Raw genomic sequence first — 19,375 nt, forward strand, 5'->3', positions numbered from 1 at the left:
TTGTACTGTACATAGTATTAAAATCATACTAAAAATGTTAAAACTAGGTGTTGAAAGATTGAAATGGTCAATTCTAATTAAAGGCACTCCTCTTGAGAGATTGTAAACTATTGCAACTATACAAAATTAATGTCTTTGCACTTAACCAGTTTACAATCATAAAATATACCATCCCGCATATTCTTTCTTTATTTTGGAAATGAATGATCTGTGGGACTTATTTTACATCAAATCTATGTTCCATGGTTTTGTTTTTTTAATATACATATATATACATACATACATCCCTCTAATTAATTCTTTCGTAGAGTTGCAAAGGAAAATGAGTTGCTGTGTTTATGAAGTAACAAATGGTGTGCTGAGAGACATCCCAAATTTGAACTCAATGATATAAAGCTCTAGACTAGAACTTACTGAACCAAGCTCATTTCACACTCCTGTGAACCAAGCTGATATAAAAGTTTGAGTTAATTAGGTTCCAATCCATCCTCAGCTAAAATTAAGATTAATAGTCCTAGGTAGCAAACAGTCAACTCATAATTGATTAAATCACAACTTGTAATATATAGTAGGTGGCTCATAGCTGAAACTCAGGTCAGATAAGACAACCTCCATAAGCTTATAGCGAAAGAGGGATCGAAAAACCGAGGATTGTTCGTATCTAAAATTGCTTTTTATATTCTCTGAATGAACCCATGAAAACTGCATACATCAACTGAAACAACTCGGCGTCGGTACGAACTGGGCCATGTCCGAAGATCCTTTTGAGTAAAATTCGATTCAAATAGAAAATACTCTAACTCAAATTTTTGAGTAAAAATTAAATTTAATTTGAATAAAAAATGATTTAAATCAATTATTTGAATTTATTGCTAAGTTTAACTCGAATTGATGATTTAAATTTATTATTCAAATTTGTGATTCAAGGTTGTGACTTATTAATAAAACAACATCATTTTACTTAAACAATATTCAAATTTACTGATTTAAGCTATGAATTCAAACTGAACCAAACCATCAATTCAAATTATAAATTAGAACTAAATCAACCTACAAATTTAATCTACTAATTTAAGCTATAAATTCAAACCGAACTAAATGAACAACTGCTAATTCGAGTTCGGCATGGTTTCAATGAGTTAAATCTTTCAATTTAAATTCGATTTAAATCAAACAAATTCAAACCAAACTGAATTGGCTCAAATTCGTAGCCATAATGTTTGGTTTATGTGAAGTATAAGGAATAACGTTCAAAATGTAGAAGCTTTACTGGGCTCAAGAATTATGCCACAAACAGGATACGACGTTCAAAATTATTAAGAACCAAAAAACTTGTTCATCCGTTTATAATAAGAAGCAGCAGAATGACAAACATATATAAAACATTTAACTGGGTAAGTTTCCAATTGTTCTTTAACTGAAATCGACAACTGGATTTTTCATTATTACTCAAGAAGACTCTCGAACTTATGTATATCAACACTGTAGAGTTTATGTAATAACGGTAGGTGCTGATCGGCCAGTGAATTCCTGCATCTTGGAAAGTTTTAGAGCAACCTCCACCTGCAATGACATGAAAATTATTAATTTAGCATTGAATCAGCAAAATGTCTAGTTACAGTGAGAACGGATATATTTTCTTACCAGTGGAGCAAGTGCCTCTTGAGAATCTCTCCCAGTTTTTGAAGGATCCTTCTCATACTGTTCAATGTACAGACGGATTGTTGCACCTTCGGAGCCAGTTCCTGAGAGACGAAAAACCTGCAACAATATCCAGACTGATAAGAAAAACATAATATTTTCATTCTAATTCCAACAACTGTAATCATCTAAAAACAATTCCAAAATCTCCATAACATTTGAAACAGTGAGTTCGATTGGAATTAAATTTGCAGTTCTTTACAATAAGTCCTTGTGTAGCCATTAAAAATTTGAAATTTATACAGAATTCTTCAGGGAACTTTGGTTCTATAGTCAATTCACTCCCCGGTATTAAATCAAATCAACTAAGCTTTAATATTAAGGTCCTGATAGAAAAGTTTTGCCCTGGCCAAGGTTATTTTACAATTAGCAACGAAAAGTAAAAAGCAGTCCACTTACCAATCGTGATCCATCCTCAAACAAGTATCGGATACCCTGGTGCTTTGAGATGGAACCATCAACAGGATCTTTGTATTCAAATTCATCAGCATTGGCAACATTTGACACATCTGAACGTATCCCCTTCACAAGTCTGGATGAAAGACAGTGAAAATGCTTCAGAAGAAATGTTAAAAATATGTAACCAACAAAAATATTGTGCAACATGGTTATAACTGTTATAGCTAGAAACTAACACACCATCAGATCTTTAAGCATTATTCTGAGAATTATCTAAAAGAAACATATGCCATCTCCGGGATCATGATCAAAATTACATCATTTTTTATTACTTTGAGTCACATATATCTAGAACTACAAGTTACCACCAATTTATGAAGTTTAGAATTCACTCTAGAAGGAAAAATAATTGTTTGCTTTTGAAAGGTATATAAACTTGAAATTTAAAAGTCACCCAGATTAAACAGATGACCACTCTTGGAAGAAAAAATTGACATATTAACATTCATTATACAACAGAAGCATTGCTTTTAAAGACATACTTATTAACATCAGGAATGGAAGATTGCAATTTAATCAAATATGCCATTAATTCCTTTGCAGCACCTGCATCCACACTCTTCAAAAAACAATTTAAACAAATTAGAAAATAATGAAGATATTTATGGCTAATGATTGTATCAAAACTGAGGAAATTATGTCATACCTCATAGTCATATCGAGTATAATAATGGCGACCATAAGTTTCCCAATGCTTGCGAACTATATCTTCAACAGTCACAAGTTTATCCCCCTTGAGGTTTACATTGTTCTTATAAGCAAGAATGGATAGCCAGGCTAGAACAGCCCAGATTCCATCTTTCTCCCGTATATGGTCAGAGCCTGTACACAAATGTTCCAAAATAACGAGCTTTGTTCAAGTATCAAGTTTTACTACTAAGACAAAAAAACAAAAAGGCCAAATACTAACCAGTCCCAAAACTTTCTTCCCCACATATCGAACATAATCCAGCATCCATCAAATTACCAAAAAATTTCCACCCAGTAGGTACCTGGTACATATAAATGAGCAATTATATGCCTTCGAACACATGAAACATTCATTCAAAGACCTTGTAACACAATACCTCGAAAAACTTCAAATTCAAGTGTTTGGCTACAACATCGAGGGCAGCTGATGTCGGCATGCTCCTTCAAATAGCAAACCAAAATATGATTTTAGATATAAGCAGAAAAACAAAAGTGAAATCTGAAAGTTAATAGTAGTATAGTTTGAAAACCAAACAAAATTAGAAAGCTTAAGGATGGAAAAGAGCTTAGTTTCAGAAAATGCAAGAAGCAACAATGAGATTATAAGCAAATTATCAAGGCCCTGGAGATGTATCCAGTTTCTGCCAACTGCCAGGACTTGGCATTTTTGCTACTGCCATCTGAGCTTGAGGACTGCCTTGCGGTGTTTTATGCCATAGAGACAGAATAGGATGTCTGTATTAGAAACACTATTTGCTGGATCTATAAGCTGAGTTTCTGGGTTATTTAAAAAAAAAAAAAGGGAGATTTAGAGAGTCATGCTGAGTAGAAGCTGCACACATGTAAATTGCGTAGATTATTTGAGATTTTTAGGTTTGGGTGCACCAGGTTCTGTATAGAGAATTTGTATGGGCTTTGGTTGTACCTCCTCTTGAGTTCTATCATTGTAGAAACTCTGATAGATCTTCAGGAGGGGAAAACTCCCGTTGTCCTTGTTAAAGGTGCAATTTGTGTTCTTAGTGATTATTTCCTCTGACATTTTAGAGTCGCGTTTGTTTTGTTAATATATACTTTAATTACAAAAAAAAAAAAAAAACAATGAGATTATTAAAAAAAAAAGTGCCCTCTGAATAAGATCGGAATACAGGTCATGTAAGTTATACTGCCCTAAGATGTACAAAGATGTGAACTCATCAGAACTGTATCACATAAACTTTATTCATACTCCAATGAGTTCTTATGGAATTAACTTGCATTCTCAAAATTGCATTCACTAGTAAAAAGGTAATGCTTACTTAAATGAAGTTTTATATGTGTGTGTGTGTGTGTGTGTGTGCGCGCGTGCATTCAGTGTATGTCAATTCATAAGTTACTAAAAAATTCAGAGACAAATAACAAAACCCTAAGTCCCATCATCATGAAGTCATTTCTTATGTAATTCTCTTTGCCCCATTCCTTTTATCAAAGGTCATTAATAGCATAATTGTTTACCTTCAGTAGTGAGACCTATCACCAATCATAAGAATAAATGAGAGAGAGGGAGAATACAGATGGCCCAAAAAAATCCAAATGTTTCATCCAGGGCGTCTCAACTGTAGTTAGCCCACATTCTCAACAGTATCCTGCATTGATTCTACCTTCCACCAGCCTAAAAAACTTAAAATTAAGCTCCATGCCTGGTTTCGACTTTTGAACATACTATTTCACACAAAGCATTTGCCTTGCAGTCAATGAGCATGTCAATTTAGTTGAAATTCTCAAAACACATTCTTTAAAGTTTTCAGCATTAATTTCTTGTTTGTTTTTTCTTGATGATTTACTAAATTTTGCACTGATTGAAAATCACTGCTCGACCATATAGAAATGAACACAGCACATGCGCAATAATATAAAAGAGCCCAAGCAGAACAACATCAAACCTGGCAACCCCATTCAAACCAGCAGAAAAATAAGGTATGGCTTCAACTGCATTTGCAGCAATGATTGCAACTGAATCTGAGGGAGTAACAAAAAACCTAGCAAATATAAACAAATTTTTACATGTTTTAGCAGTGAATTATAATTTTAAGTGAACTCTCTTACAAAGAAACCAACTGAAATTACTACCTTTTACCAAGGACCATGTTACGATCTGCATCACCATCAGCTGCAGCACCAAATTCTGGTGGTTCATCTTGGGATGGTGTTTTGCCCAATCCCATGCAAGCAACCAATTCTTTTGCATAAGTTAAATTGGGATCTGGATGCCCACCTCCAAAGTCCTCCTGTTTATTGAAAAAGAAAAAAATAAGATCACTATACTATACAAAATCCTCCTGTGTATAGGTGACACTAACAAATATCAGTATAATTAATTCACAAAAAACTTTACTAGACCTTGGGTATGCAGTTTAATAATGAGCTTTCTTGTGCACCAAGCTCTTCCACAAAAATACGTTTTGCATAGGCACCAGCAACTCCATGAAGTGCATCATAGCTTTAAATGACAGTGACAGAAGTTACAGCATTTAAAAATGGTTCAACTAATACATTACAAAAAGAATATTATGCAGCATAGACACTGTTGAGAGGCGTCATACCAGAATGTAAATTTTGGAGATGTAAGCAGCTTCTTAATAGACTCAAAATCAAAGATTGACCTGGAAAATTGTTTTAGAAAGAAGAAGACAAGTATAATGAAGATAATAGACACTTTGCAAGGTTCTCACAATAACTTTGCAGGATTAAAATAAAAGAAACTGGCATGTTGCAATTAATTTTGACATGCAAACAACATTCGTCAGAGCCCTTTAATGTAAACAAAAGCCTTACTTCATCAATTTGTAAACATTCCTCAGAGAAAGAAAAGGCTAGATCAGAGAGACAGAGAATAATTATTTAAAAATAGTTCTCAGAACAAAAAATGATAAGAAACGTAAATATTTAATGTAAACAAAAGCCTTACTTCATCAATTTCACATAATCACTGGCTGAATCAAAAACCTCAACATCAAATTGTCCCTCGGGTCCTCCAAAGCTGGTTACACCTATGGTCAAGATATCCACCTGGGAAGCATATAAAAAATTTAACAAAGAAATATATTTTATAGAACTACAAAAGACAAAAATTTGATAACAACTACAGCAGGGGTGAAGGGAATAAATTTCGACTGGACTTGAGATATACATCTGGTAGATCTTCAGCAACCAAGTATTCCTTAATTGTTTTTGTGTTTTCAAATATCTTGTCAGTGATTCCCTCTGGAGCAGGGCCACCATTTTCCATGTTGTATTTAATACCAAAATCCTGCAATATAAAAAAAAATGAAAAAGCATCAAATGATTAGAATCCAAGAATATTGTAAACCAAATGTTCAACCACTTTCATACAACATCTATAGTTATTTTATATTGTCCAAATAAAACACCAAACAATAATTATATCTCAATTGTTAAGAGAACTTAGGTATTATATATTATATTTTTCAATTATTATGTCCACCATGTCTAATGCATTTCCTTCATCCAGAAAATTTGAAGTAAAACAGGGCAACAAGTGACCAATATTATGGAATTATTCTACAAGAGAAAAAACAAAAGAGATAACATGGAAACTACTAAAAAAAAAAAAATCACAGCTGAACTGACCTCATGAGGGCCACCTGGATTGTGACTAGCGGTCAATATAAATGCCCCTGTTGCCTTGGATCCCTGGTATTGATGCTTATAAGTCAAATCACTGTCATTATAAGCTTTATTTTCATATACTTTTATAAATTTTGAAACAGCTTAGCAAGAAAAATGTATTGAAAAATAACTAGAATGATTAACTTCGGAGAAAAATGACTCACATCAGCTCCAACCCTTTCACGTATGACAGCTGATACAGCCGGAGTTGAAAGCAATCCATTTTGACCAACCCATACTCGTCGTACTCCATTTGCAGCTGCCATCTTAATTATAATCTGCAAATCAGTCAAATACATTAGACAGCGTAAACATGACAATCTCAGTAGGAATCAAGCAAAAAAATGTATGCCAAAGAAATGAGTATAATAAGCATTACAAACCATCAATGATAAATCCCACCAAAAGTAAAATCTTAGCATGGACTAATTCTTAATTGTAATAGCAATACATAATACTTCAGTTAGGTTGAAAGAAACGTGTTTTCTTTTTTATATTTTTTTTGTAATCAGACATGCACTCCAGCAGCCCAAAGTTATATCATCAAGTTAACAAATATTACCCTCTACATTTTATCTAGTGGTGGATATAGAACAACCTCGACATGAACGCAACTATATGCAAAAGAAGACATTTAGTTCACCAACTGCTGTGGGATATTAAACAAATTGGTAATTGAAGGATAATTTGAATCTTATCTTAATGAAGAATAAGAAAATATATTACACCTCTTTTTAGTGCTAGACAATTTTCATTATCAAAGCGCTTAATGCCTAGTACAACAGGTTAGTATAAACAACTAATATCACATTTTTTTTGACACTCAGATAAGCTCAGCCATCACTTCACTTCCTGGAAGGTGATTCTATACAAACAAAATAAATTTTTATTTATTTTTTCTACCACATATTTTGTAATGCAAGGCTCAAGAAAACAGAAGCACTTTTGAAGGAACCATCATTTGGTAATTCGCAAAGTGTTACCAAGTGATTTTGCAAGCAACACTACAAAGCAACCCCATCCTACAAGACCTCTCAATTAGGCTCGGTTAACCTTTGACTACATCCAAAAGTGTTTTCATTGTCCACTAAAATGTTATTCAATTCAAAAATAATAATAATAACAACATCAAAAATAAAAATGTATTGCATTGCATCGCATGATTTAGTGGAGAGAGAGAGAGAGAATAGGGCATTATAGGGATAATCCAAAAACATACGACAAACCAAAAAGAGATGTTATTTCACATGCTGTGTCAGTTTTGACACAAGATGTATAGGTACCTGAATGGCATCCTTTGAGTAATATCTGCCATCACCAGAAACAACAAGTGTTGCACCTACAAACATGAACAATGACTTACTAGTCATCATCATTCACCTATATAACATTTAATCAGTTTACAAGAATACAGACACACACATAAACATATTTTCATGAAATTATGATAAAAATGAATAGTGACACTCTTGACTGATTTTAGAATTAGAATTTTCTACTGAAAATTCCCAATTTTTCTTTAGGAGTAAGAATGGAGTATTTTAAGTACACTTGTCTAAAGAAGCAGATAAAATATAAACTAAGTTGAGTACATTTACAAAGTATAGCAAACATACAATACAATTATATCAAATAACCATTACACTAAATGACATGCTTCTGTAACTGGAGTACACAACTGTACATCAGCATTAGCCTCACATAAGCATTTTATCAAAAAAAAAAAAAAAGAGCAAAAGAAAAAGAAAATAATCAATGTTAAATGCCCGCCCTGAGCCTAACTTCCAAGTCTTGGCTTCCTTATTCAACTATAGATTTGAAAATATAAATAGAAATTTAAATATGAAAAGAAACACGAGAATCTTATTATACATAAATAAAGCCCATTTAGAATAGAACCTTTACCTCTGACTTTTTCTGGTGTAAGGGCATTGAATGTTGACTGAACAAAATTTTGGAGGTAATTTGGTTGCACAAACACTTTCACCTAAACATCCAGCCAAAAGATTAACAAAAAGATGCAACAAAAGGAAATCTTAACAACATAAATTTTATTGAGAACATTCTCAGAAATAAATAAGCTTAAAAAAAAAAAATGCAGCTGTAATATCTTAACTGATAATCCAATTCAATTGGCTGCTTTCACTGGATCATGTTACATGTATGATCCAGGAAAACTAGCAAAGACACTAACACCAAGAGTCTAAGATAGTATTAAGTATCAATGCATTAATGAATTTGAAAATGGATAAGATAACAGATTCTTACTTATATATGAGTCTCAGCATCAAAAGTCTCACTCTAAGAACTTACATATGAACTTTTCGAGTTAATTAACAACTTTAGCTATGATCACCATCATGATTAGGGGTGGATTCGAGGTGAAACAAATTGTGCACAGCTCGCTATTCCGCTCAAAGGAGCCAAACTCAAGCTCAGCTCGTTGAGTTCGAGTTTAGCTCAAGCTCATCATCAGCTCGTCTTGTCAACGATTCATTTTCTTCTTTTTGAGCAATTTTACTCCTTTTTCCCAGAATTACTGTTTACCAACTTGAGCAAGCCAAGCACGTGATGGCTGTTTTGGATTCCAACCCAACTTGAGATGACTCTTGTTTAGATTGGACTTGACTCGAATCCACTCCTAAAGACAATCAAACATCGTAACACGATGCCGTACAATACTTAATAACTAGCTAAGTAACATTTGTTAAATATTACTTAAAAATCTGGCTCCGTCAACAGTTATAGCCTATACATCATACGTCAATATCACTGGTAAACCTAGCTAGTCCGTTAACTAATTACTCAACTTCATTATAAAAGCGAAATATCTACACGCAAATAAATACCAACACTTATTTAATAAGGTACACTGTTAGATCAAAATCAATCCCGAGTCATATTGTAACACGTAGAACTTTTCAACTTCAACCGACCTAACTTCACAAAATTTCAAATTAACAACAAACAAGATCCGATTCAATGAGAACCAAACAGAATCGATCACCGTTGACAGATTTGATGTCGATTAAGAAAAGAACAATATCCGATTAGAAACCGAAAGTCGAGAAAAGAAAGAGAGAGAACTGACCTTCTTGCGGAGGCCAGAAGTGCCAGGCTTCTGGCCATCGATAGGCGAAGTTTGCTTGCGAGTGACGCTAAACACAACCATTTTTGTTACAGAGAATTTGAGATTCTTCGAGAAGAGGTTCGAGAGAAGTATGATGAGTTTGATTGTTAGTAACGGGATGGATTTTATGAAAAAATAAAATAAAATTGAACTCTATGCTGGCTAAATAAGAAGGCGAAATGTGTACTCAGAGGGGATTTTTTATTTTTTTTTTTTTGTCTTTTTCTTTTGTCCAGAATTTTTAGAAATAAAACGAGAGAGAAAGTGGGCGAGCGAGAATAGGATTACGGATCTGCGACTGGCAAATTTATGCAGCACGTAATTGTAAGAAAATTCAAAATAAATAAACAGGCGCTTCCTGTGGGCATGAATCTTCTCAGTTCCCTCAATCCAGTGTCCATTGAATCATAATTGAAACAAATTTGTAAAATTAATATCATATGAATAAGAACCAAAAAAAAAAAATCAGTGCATCTACAGTATGAAAAGTTAATTAAACACCTCATTATTTTTTATTAATTTAAAATTATTTAATTATATAATAATACATTAATAATATTTAAGACTTGGTTTACATATTATTTTATCACTCACAAATTAGCAATATATGTATAATGAACAGTTGGATTTTATTGATAACAAATATTCATTTCTATAATGTTTATATATATATATATATATATATATATATATATATATATATATATATAAGTGCACGTCAATAAAGTAGAGTTGGATTTAATCTTAATTGGTTAATGTTAGAAACAATTAAAATATGTTAAACATTATATTCTATGAATATTGTAAATTCTATAAATATAAATATGTGTACTCAACTTCGAGTTTACAATAAAATCCATTTGAACACGATACGAAATGTTAACGTAAATCATTTTTACGATCTTATTTGTCTATATACTGTATTCCTTTTAGGACATATAATCTCTATGTGTTTTTGGGGGTTCCAAGAGAAGAAAATTTTTTTTATTATTATTAAAAATAGTGTCATCTCATTTGGGGAGGTAGTTTGGACATTTAAATAGATGTCCAATTGTCAATAATTTTCATACCAACCATCTATGAGAATTAAACTAAACCGAATTAGATTGACTCATTATAGGTGAATCTAGACCTAATAGTTAAGTTGATATCAAATAAATAAGTTTAAGTTAATAATTGAATTTTTTTTTATAAATTAAGTTGAATTTAAGTTGATTTGGATATTTAAGTTCAAACTAATTCAGAGTGAATATGATTAAAATTATTTTTAAATCAAGTTTAAATTTTAATTTATTAATCTCGAACTAAATTTGAATTAACTTTTTTACATTTGAATCGATTTGCAATTAAACCTTATTTCGGGGTGATCTAGAGCATATTCAACATTAGATACAGTTAACAAAATTCTTAGACCAATTACTAATCCATGGAATGACTAATAAATATAGTTTGATTGATACGCAGAATATCAAGCCTTCAATATATATGTTAACTGTTTTATTATAAAAATAAATATGGTGTATACATAGTTTTAAGTATATAAACAAATACCAACTGATGAGATAGTTAAAATGGCAAACATCATTAACTTGTTACATCATCTTGTTGCCACTTAAGACCAAAATCATTAAAAAAACTTTCATTAAACACCCAACTTCCAAAACACATAAACTTGAATCAGAAAAATGTACTATCATCCAACTTCATTTGTCAGAGATGTCATAGTACTTTAGATCTTTTCCAAAGTTAGATTTGTTACAAGTTAGACTTCATTGAACCTTTTTGTCAAATTGGTTAAAATTAGTTTTGTTTAAAAACTATTACACTTGAACGTATATTAGCTATACATGAAATATAATCTCTCTTGTATCCACTTTAATAATTAATCTTTTTGAATCTATGAGCTTTCTCAAACCCAAAACCAACTCAAAATCATACTTTAGATTTCCTCCTTTTACAATTGAGAAATATAATTTTTTTTTGGTATTTTTTGTTTTATTATTTATTCCAATCTAATACTAGATAAAAATTCAATTTTGTTTTTCCAATATTTTTTCTTTGTTAATGAGGAATCCATCCGACCCAAACCATCACATTAGGTCAAGGTTAGTTTTTCCCTTTTTTTTTTTGTTGTTTTAGCTTATTTAAAGTTTGTTAATTGTATATTGATTAGTGTTTTAATTAAGGACCATGTATTTTTATTGTAATCATAATTGTTTTAGCGATACATATAATTGGTAATGTTTCAATTTTGATAGAAAATAATATTTTTGCATGTCTATGCTTGGTGAGTATTTAATGATGTGATTTTTTTTGTCTAAGCCCTATACATATCTTGCGAAATTGTAGTCATTTTACGAAGAAACCAATCTTGGGTTTGTTATAGAATTTGAAGATCCTATGGTGTTTTGCTGGAGTTGAGATTAATAACGAGAAGTGGTTATAAAATTATGTCAAATTTGACTATCATACATATTGTTTAATATGATATGATACAAATAAAATTCAATATATATTTTAAAATATATTGAAATTATACGATATGGTAAACATATTATACAATAGATATATATTATCAATACAGATTAATACATATTTTTTAGAAAAATGATAATGCATTTGAAAATTTTAAAATTTCTAAAGGTTTTATGATATTTTTTAATATAATGATATAATAATTAATTTTTTTTATTATTGTATCTTTATTATTTTTAAAAAGATTTATATTACAATAATATATAATATATAATATGATGCCTAATTCGATTATCATATATTATAATAATTTAATCTTATCTAATTTAATGTTCAAAATCTATTGTGCTTCAACTTCATTTATCTTAGTCAGTGTTTCTAAAAATAGAAATTGGCCAAATCACTATTTCCTGCCCAACGTATGATGCAATGCATATTCTCACAAGTTCGAAAATATTATTTTCCCACCCATTAGGTAAATTTGTTAAAAAAGTATGTTAAATTTTTATAAAATTTTAGAATAGACAAAATAATTGCCAAACTAAATAATATTTTGCCCCAAAAATTTCAATAAATAATTTGTATATCTCTAATTTTTATTAATTTCAATTAAAGATAATAAAAATTTTATTGATACAAGTATATGTAGGTGTTTGTCATGGGGATAACTTTCCCAAGCAAAGTTAGTCAAATTTGCACCCCCTCGTGCTGGAGCCAAGTCCTGTATTTTGTTCAACAACTTGCACCCTATCAAATGTTACTAGTCTAGTAATTTGTTTTCTTGGTGATCTTAGAAACAACACCCAAAACTCAAACCAAATGTTAAACTCATAAAGTAAATATCAAGCACAGGGTATAAAAAACAAATTATAACTTCTATTTCACTCAAATAAAACAAGTATAGATCACAATACTGACTAACACCCATTCACGCACTTAGGCATACACTAGCACACACTTGCACACACTTGCACACTTAACACATTTAGCTGCACAATGGCATAGACAAATGAGCCCATCTGTCACCTTTATATAGACAAGATAATAGTTAAAACTTAGGTAGTTGTTATTACAAATTTTAAATATAAGATAGGAAATTTTTGGACATTTAACCATTGTCCAAATAACTCCCTTATCAACTAATTGCTTCTTACTAATCATTTTTCAACCAACCGCATAGCAACCTTTAGTGCTTATGTTGCATGTCCAAAACACTTCGCTTGTGTTGTTTAGCTCATCCTTGACTAGCCTTTTGTCTTGGCCCAGTCTTGCTCGCACGCATCTGCATTGATGCGTTTACATGTCGAGTCACCTACTCATGTCATGTTTTTTATTTCCTTAATCACTTGACCCATCTGACTCATCCTATCTCTTTTAAGGCATTCTTGCAACAATATGATCACCCATTTATCAAGCATGTGTACTGCTCCCACAAACAGCTAGTTCTACATCTCTGTACTCCCTAAGCTTTTAGCTTAACGTTGTACCTTTAACAGGCACTAACCATTGCTTGGCACCTTTACACTTCTATTTCTTCCCGCACCCTGCACATCCTGTTACTTAGCACCTCGTGTGCTATTGTTTAATACCCGCGTCTTTCTTGTCACTCTAGTCTAAGTTGGTGTGTGGCCCTGTACACCTGTCTTGCGCTCCCGCGTGTCTCAATGGTCGTGTCTGTGTGCTACCTACTAGCGCATTTGTTTCCTATACACTCGTATTATTTAGCATGCCTTGCACATTTTCTGTCTTGTACCTATATTTTCCTATGTGTGCGCCACTGAGCCCATACACCATATACATGTAGTTTTGCTCTTGACCTACGTTTACACTATCTAGGCATGTCCAACCGTGCCATCTTTCAATCTTTCATCGAGTCCAATGTGCCAACCTAATACACCGACTTGCTTCTAATTATCAGGAATGTGACAAACCTGCTTCACCCATAGGACTTAATATTCTTGTTGAGAGGTCATGTATCTTCTCACTTGTATCCTAGTCCAAATATATGTTTCCAACATGTGCCCATGCAAAATTAAACACCAGTAGCATCTACAGCTAATAATAATGCATTAGTTTTAAGAATCTCCGTCTAGTAAAGAAGTCATTACCAACTTGTTTAATAATTACCCAAAATCGTTCACCTTATAACATGTGCTCTCATTCATTCAAACAATGCAATGTTGCCAACAGTTGTTTTCCCCCCCAAGAATAGCCTAACTCATGATCCTTCAAACATATAATGACAGCCTCAAGTTGTTATCTGTCATATAAGAGTTCCCTACTAACTTTGTTCCTATTTACTCTAATATACACCACCAGAAAAACACCTTCCCACAAGTCTTGCTCGGGTTCAATAGCCAATGAATTGAGATAATGCACATTAACCTATGTAACATTAAGATTAGTTTTCAAACCTTTACTTTCTTTGTCTGACCCATGATGGCACAGTATGAATAATAAGTACTCCTCTTGTATCACTATCACCCTATCAAGATGTGGCATTGATGCTAACTTGGCTTTCTTACAAAAATCAACTCTAAAAATCATGTCATAAACATCCAAGTTAATCACCAAAATGTTTATGATTTTCCTCACCAATAATTAATTCTTTAGGATGAGCATTTGCATACCTCCAAGCCTTAGGAAGATCTTTGTCTTTATCTTCTTCATGTTTTGGCTCTTGTTTTGCTTCATCCTTAACATCATTTGGTGAATCATGAATTTCCATTTGATCTCCATTTTTAACTTGATCATCATCAATATCAACTTGCACACTAGTTGAAGGATTAGATTCATAAAAAATAACATGCATGGATTCCTCAACTACTAGTTTCCTTTGTTAAACACTCTATATGTTTTGTTAGATGATGAATATCCAAGAAAAATGCCAATATCCGATTTTGAATAAAATTTTCCTAAGTTTTCTTTTGTGTTCAAAATAAAGTATTTGCATCCAAAAACTTTAAAATAACCAATATTTGGTGTTTTGTTTTTCCAAAGTTCATATGGAGTTTTATCTAAAAATGATCTTATTAAAACACGATTTAGAACATAACATGCGGTGTTTACGACTTCTGCCCAAAAATATTGAGGTAAAGTTTTTTCATTTAATATGATTCTAGCCATCTCTTGAATTGTCATATTCTTTCTTTCAACAATACTATTTTGTTGGGGAGTTCTAGGATAAGAGAATTGATATTCTATACCATGCTCATCACAAAAGTTTTCAAATAAATGATTTTCAAATTCTCCTTCATGATCACTTCTAATGTAAGAAATATGCATTTCTTTTTCTTTTTGTATTTTCTTGACAAATTTTGAAAACGCATGGAAGGCTTTATCTTTTGATGCAAGAAAAAGTACCCAAGTGAATCTTGAAAAATCATCAACAATAACAAAAGCATAATGTTTTTCACTTAGGCTTGCGGTTCTTGAAGGACCAAAAAGATCAATATGAAGAATTTGTAAAGGTCTAGATGTGGAAATATGAGTTTTACTTTTAAAAGATTTTTTTGTTTGTTTGCCAAATTGACATGTATCATAAATTTTATCTTTAACAAAATATATTTTTGGAAGACCTTTTATAAGCTCTTTCTTGGAGATTTTTGAAATCAAGTCCATGCTAGCATGACCTAATCATCTATGCTACAACCAACTATTTTCATGCAATTAAGAGAAACATAGATTTTCATAAGATGCATTTTCTACATCTATAGTGTAAACATTTCCATCTCTATTTGCTACACAAATTATTTTTCCATCATTCATATTTTCTATAATACAACTATTTGGGTCAAAAATAACTTTAAATCCTTTATCACATAGTTGACTAATGCTAAGGAGATTATGCTTAAAACTATCTACCAAAAGAACATTTTCAATGATAATATGAGAACTGCTACCAATATCTCCATTGTCAATAATTTTGCCTTTCGCGTTGTCTCCAAAGGTGACATGTCCTCCATCTTTCTTGCTTATTATCGAGAAAAATGAAATATCTCTGGTCATGTGTCTTGAGCAAGCACTATTAAGGAACCATTTGCTTTTCTTTCTTTTGTTTTTCGGTTCTTAAACACAATAGGAGATTCAAGAATTTGTCTTAGGTACCCAAATCATGTTGGGTCTTTGGTAGTTAATTTGTGTTCCCTTAGGAACCCACACTTTCTTAATGCCCATATAAAGTTTCTTTTAAATTAGGCAAGATGATGAGATATAACCTTTATTTCCACAATAATTACAAATTACATTTGATTCACTTGAAGTTGAGAGCTTTAACAAAATAATTTTAAGTATTTTGCTTTGATAAAAAGTTTATAACTAAGTCCTCTTTTGTTTAAAACTCCCCTTTGTACACCAAGCATTTTATCAAGAATATCTTTTCCATTTTTAAATTTTAAAACTATTTTACTTAAATCTTTTGCTCCTCTTTTTAAAACTTCAGTTTCATTTTCTATAATTTATTTTTCTTTTTTAGCTATGCAAAAATCATTTTCAAACTTTTGTTTTTCTTTTTCAAAAATGGAGCACTTGTTTTCTTCATTTTCTTTTCCTCTAGGCTTAAAGATTTTTTGGTTAAGACTTTCATTTTCTTTCTTTAAAGACTCATTTTCCTTTTCTAAGTTAAAATTTTTCTTTCTGAGAGTTGCATTTTTAGACATACAAAGAGCAAGTTTTTCATTCATCTCTTCAAGTGTATCATATAACTCTTCATATGAGGGGTTTTCATTTATCTCATCATTTATATCATTTAAATCATCACAAGTATTAAATGAGTTAGAGTTAATTACCTCATTATTTGTAATTGTCATGAAACACATGTTGGCTACTTCATTATCCTCTTTTTCCGATTCACTTTCGTCGCTATCATCTCATGTAGCCTTCATTGCTTTCTTTTTCAATCTACCAATTTTGAGGAGAGGACAATCATATTTGATGTGTCCCAGCTTCTTGCATTCATAGCACACAACTTGTTCTCTCTTTTGTTTTTCTCCCCTTTTGCCGTTAGAAGCCTCCCTTTTGGTGAAGTTTCCATTTCTTCTTAGCTTTTTATTCCTTAGAAGCTTTCCAATATTTCTAGTCAAAAGTGCAACGTCTTCATCTTCATCGTTTGATGTCTCCTCTTCTTCTTCTAGGAACTTTTCATTCTCTTTGATGGATGATTTGAAGGTGATGCGCTTTTTCTTCTTCTCTACTTCTTCAATTTGTCGTTGCTTTATAGTAAGCTCATGAGTGAGAAGTGAACCTAAAAGCTCTTCAAGAGATAGAGTCTTGACATCTTTTGCTTCTTCGATTGTCATCACTTTGGGATCCCAAGAGGGAGGCAAACACTTAAGAAGTTTCTTGACATTTTCTTGGTTAGTATAAACTTTACTAAGATTTTTCAATTCATTCACAATAATAATAAATCTATCAAACATGTCACTAATAGTTTCATTTTCATTCATCTTAAATAACTCGTATGAGTGTATGAGCATGCTAATTTTCATTCATTGACTTGTGAAGTCCTTTTATTTGATACCATCAATAATTCCTAAATTTCTTTAGCTGAAGTACAAGCTTGTACCTTGTTAAAGTTATATTCATTTATTTAATGCACAATATAACACATTCATAGCTCTAGCATTAATGGCAATATTTTTCTTATCTTGAGAGGTTATTTCTTCCCTAGTTTTGAGCACCTGTTTTCCATCTACTTCTTTCATAGGAACAAAAGGTCAATCTTGCACTACATCCCACAATTCATAATCACTTTGAAGGAAAATTGACATACGATTTTTTCAATGGGCATATCCGATGCCATCAAACAATGGCGGTCTATTAGGGGCAAGCCCTTCACTAACAGTATGAGATTTTTCTAGATTCATGGCCATTGCTCTAAACGGTTAAGTTTATGAGAATGAGCAACCTTGTTTTGATACCTATTAAAGGATCAAATGGCCTAAGAGGGGGGGTAAATTAGGTAATTTAAAACAATTTTTACCAAATTAGAGAATTAAAGCGATTTATTCAAATAAATGAATATTGCCTATTTTTAATCCAATTTATGAGAATAACAAAAATATTTTAAATAATCAATACAATCAAAATAACATAATATAAAATATGAGTTTAAGGGAAGAGAAAATCAAACACACGATATATAGTGGTTCGCCTCAACCCGGCCTACGTCCACTCTTCCAAGCTTTCTCCCTTGGAGTATTCCACTAATCCTTGGTGGACCTAAAACTCAACCAAGCTTTTCTTCACAATAAAATAGCTTCCAAGGTGCTATTAACATTTACAAGTGTTAAAGCTCAATTTCTCTCACTAGAAATTTTCTAATCTCTCCAAGAGTGAACCTCACTCTTTTATAGTATGAATTTTAGTATGAATTTAAAGTATGATCTCTCTCAAAGAGTATATATAAAAGATTAAGCTTGGTATAACCCAATACAAATGAAATTACAAAGTATATGAGTAAGGGTTTTGATTAGAGAAGAGAATTTGCAAGTGAATAGCTTAAAACTAATTTGCTCTCAAAAATATGAAAGTTCTTGGTGGCAAAAAGTTCTTTTTGAATGAATTTGATTGGGTTTATATAAGAGAAAATGAGGAAAGTTATCGATGTGCACAAAGACTAGCTGTTTTAATTTTTCAAAAAATGCACAATTCAATCGATCGGATGTAATTTGATCAACCGGATATGACGTGACACTCCCGTGGTGCCTACGTGGCACTAGCCATTAGAAAGTTTCAACCAAAATTCGGTCAATCGGATTTAATTCAGTCAATCAAATTTCTGAAAGCCAAAATGTATGGCTTATAGACAATTCAGAAGCTGCCATCGAAGAATTCGGTCGGTCAAAGTCGGTCAATCAAATTTTATTATATTTTACCCCCTAAATTTTTAAAAACTATATTAACCCCTAAAACTTTGAAAAGTGACAATTTAACCCATTTTAGAAAATTCTTTCAAAACCAACTTTAAGATATGAAAATGTAGTTCACAAAACTTCATCGTTTTAAATGAGTTAATACACTTTGGTGAAAAAATTGGGTTAACCCAATAAGTTTGAAAAATGAAATTTTAACCCAAAATGTGAAAGATGTGAGAATAAGTTTTTAAGTGAGCTATCTCATGCAAATAAATATTTTAATCAAAACAAATGCTCCAAATTACAAATATATCTATCTAAACTTGAGTTTTACTTCAAATCTTCAAGAATTCTTCACTTGAGTCTTGTCTTCATTTTCATCTTGAAACTCCTTCAAGTG

At 31.7% G+C, this 19,375-nt stretch overlaps 1 protein-coding gene across 1 annotated transcript; it reads right to left on the reverse strand.

Annotated features, from left to right (window-relative positions):
- Nucleotides 1–1,244: 1,244 nt before the first annotated feature.
- Nucleotides 1,245–10,008, reverse strand: LOC123205392 (phosphoglucomutase, cytoplasmic-like). The gene is made up of 18 exons (XM_044622336.1): nucleotides 9,608–10,008; nucleotides 8,422–8,503; nucleotides 7,800–7,855; nucleotides 6,681–6,794; nucleotides 6,478–6,540; nucleotides 6,017–6,136; nucleotides 5,795–5,895; nucleotides 5,430–5,489; nucleotides 5,227–5,326; nucleotides 4,957–5,114; nucleotides 4,770–4,865; nucleotides 3,228–3,291; nucleotides 3,071–3,152; nucleotides 2,807–2,982; nucleotides 2,643–2,719; nucleotides 2,101–2,233; nucleotides 1,645–1,761; nucleotides 1,245–1,563 (listed from the first exon to the last, which is right to left on the reverse strand). The coding sequence occupies exons 1-18, from the start codon at nucleotides 9,686–9,688 to the stop codon at nucleotides 1,492–1,494; spliced, it is 1,752 nt and encodes a 583-aa protein (XP_044478271.1). The 5' UTR covers nucleotides 9,689–10,008; the 3' UTR covers nucleotides 1,245–1,491.
- Nucleotides 10,009–19,375: the final 9,367 nt, after the last annotated feature.

Source organism: Mangifera indica, unplaced genomic scaffold, assembly GCF_011075055.1.
Source record: "Mangifera indica cultivar Alphonso unplaced genomic scaffold, CATAS_Mindica_2.1 Un_0004, whole genome shotgun sequence".
NCBI lineage: Eukaryota > Viridiplantae > Streptophyta > Magnoliopsida > Sapindales > Anacardiaceae > Mangifera > Mangifera indica.

What these genes read in the sequence shown, in the direction of transcription:
- LOC123205392 (XM_044622336.1), bottom strand. Translation starts at nt 9,688, where the DNA reads ATGGTTGTGTTTAGCGTCACTCGCAAGCAAACTTCGCCTATCGATGGC. An exon ending in TACACCAGAAAAAGTCAGAG is followed by an intron (nt 7,856 to 8,421) that starts GTAAAGGTTCTA and finishes TCATGTTTGTAG; the next exon opens with GTGCAACACTTGTTGTTTCT. An exon ending in TTGCTGAAGATCTACCAGAT is followed by an intron (nt 5,896 to 6,016) that starts GTATATCTCAAG and finishes TATGCTTCCCAG; the next exon opens with GTGGATATCTTGACCATAGG.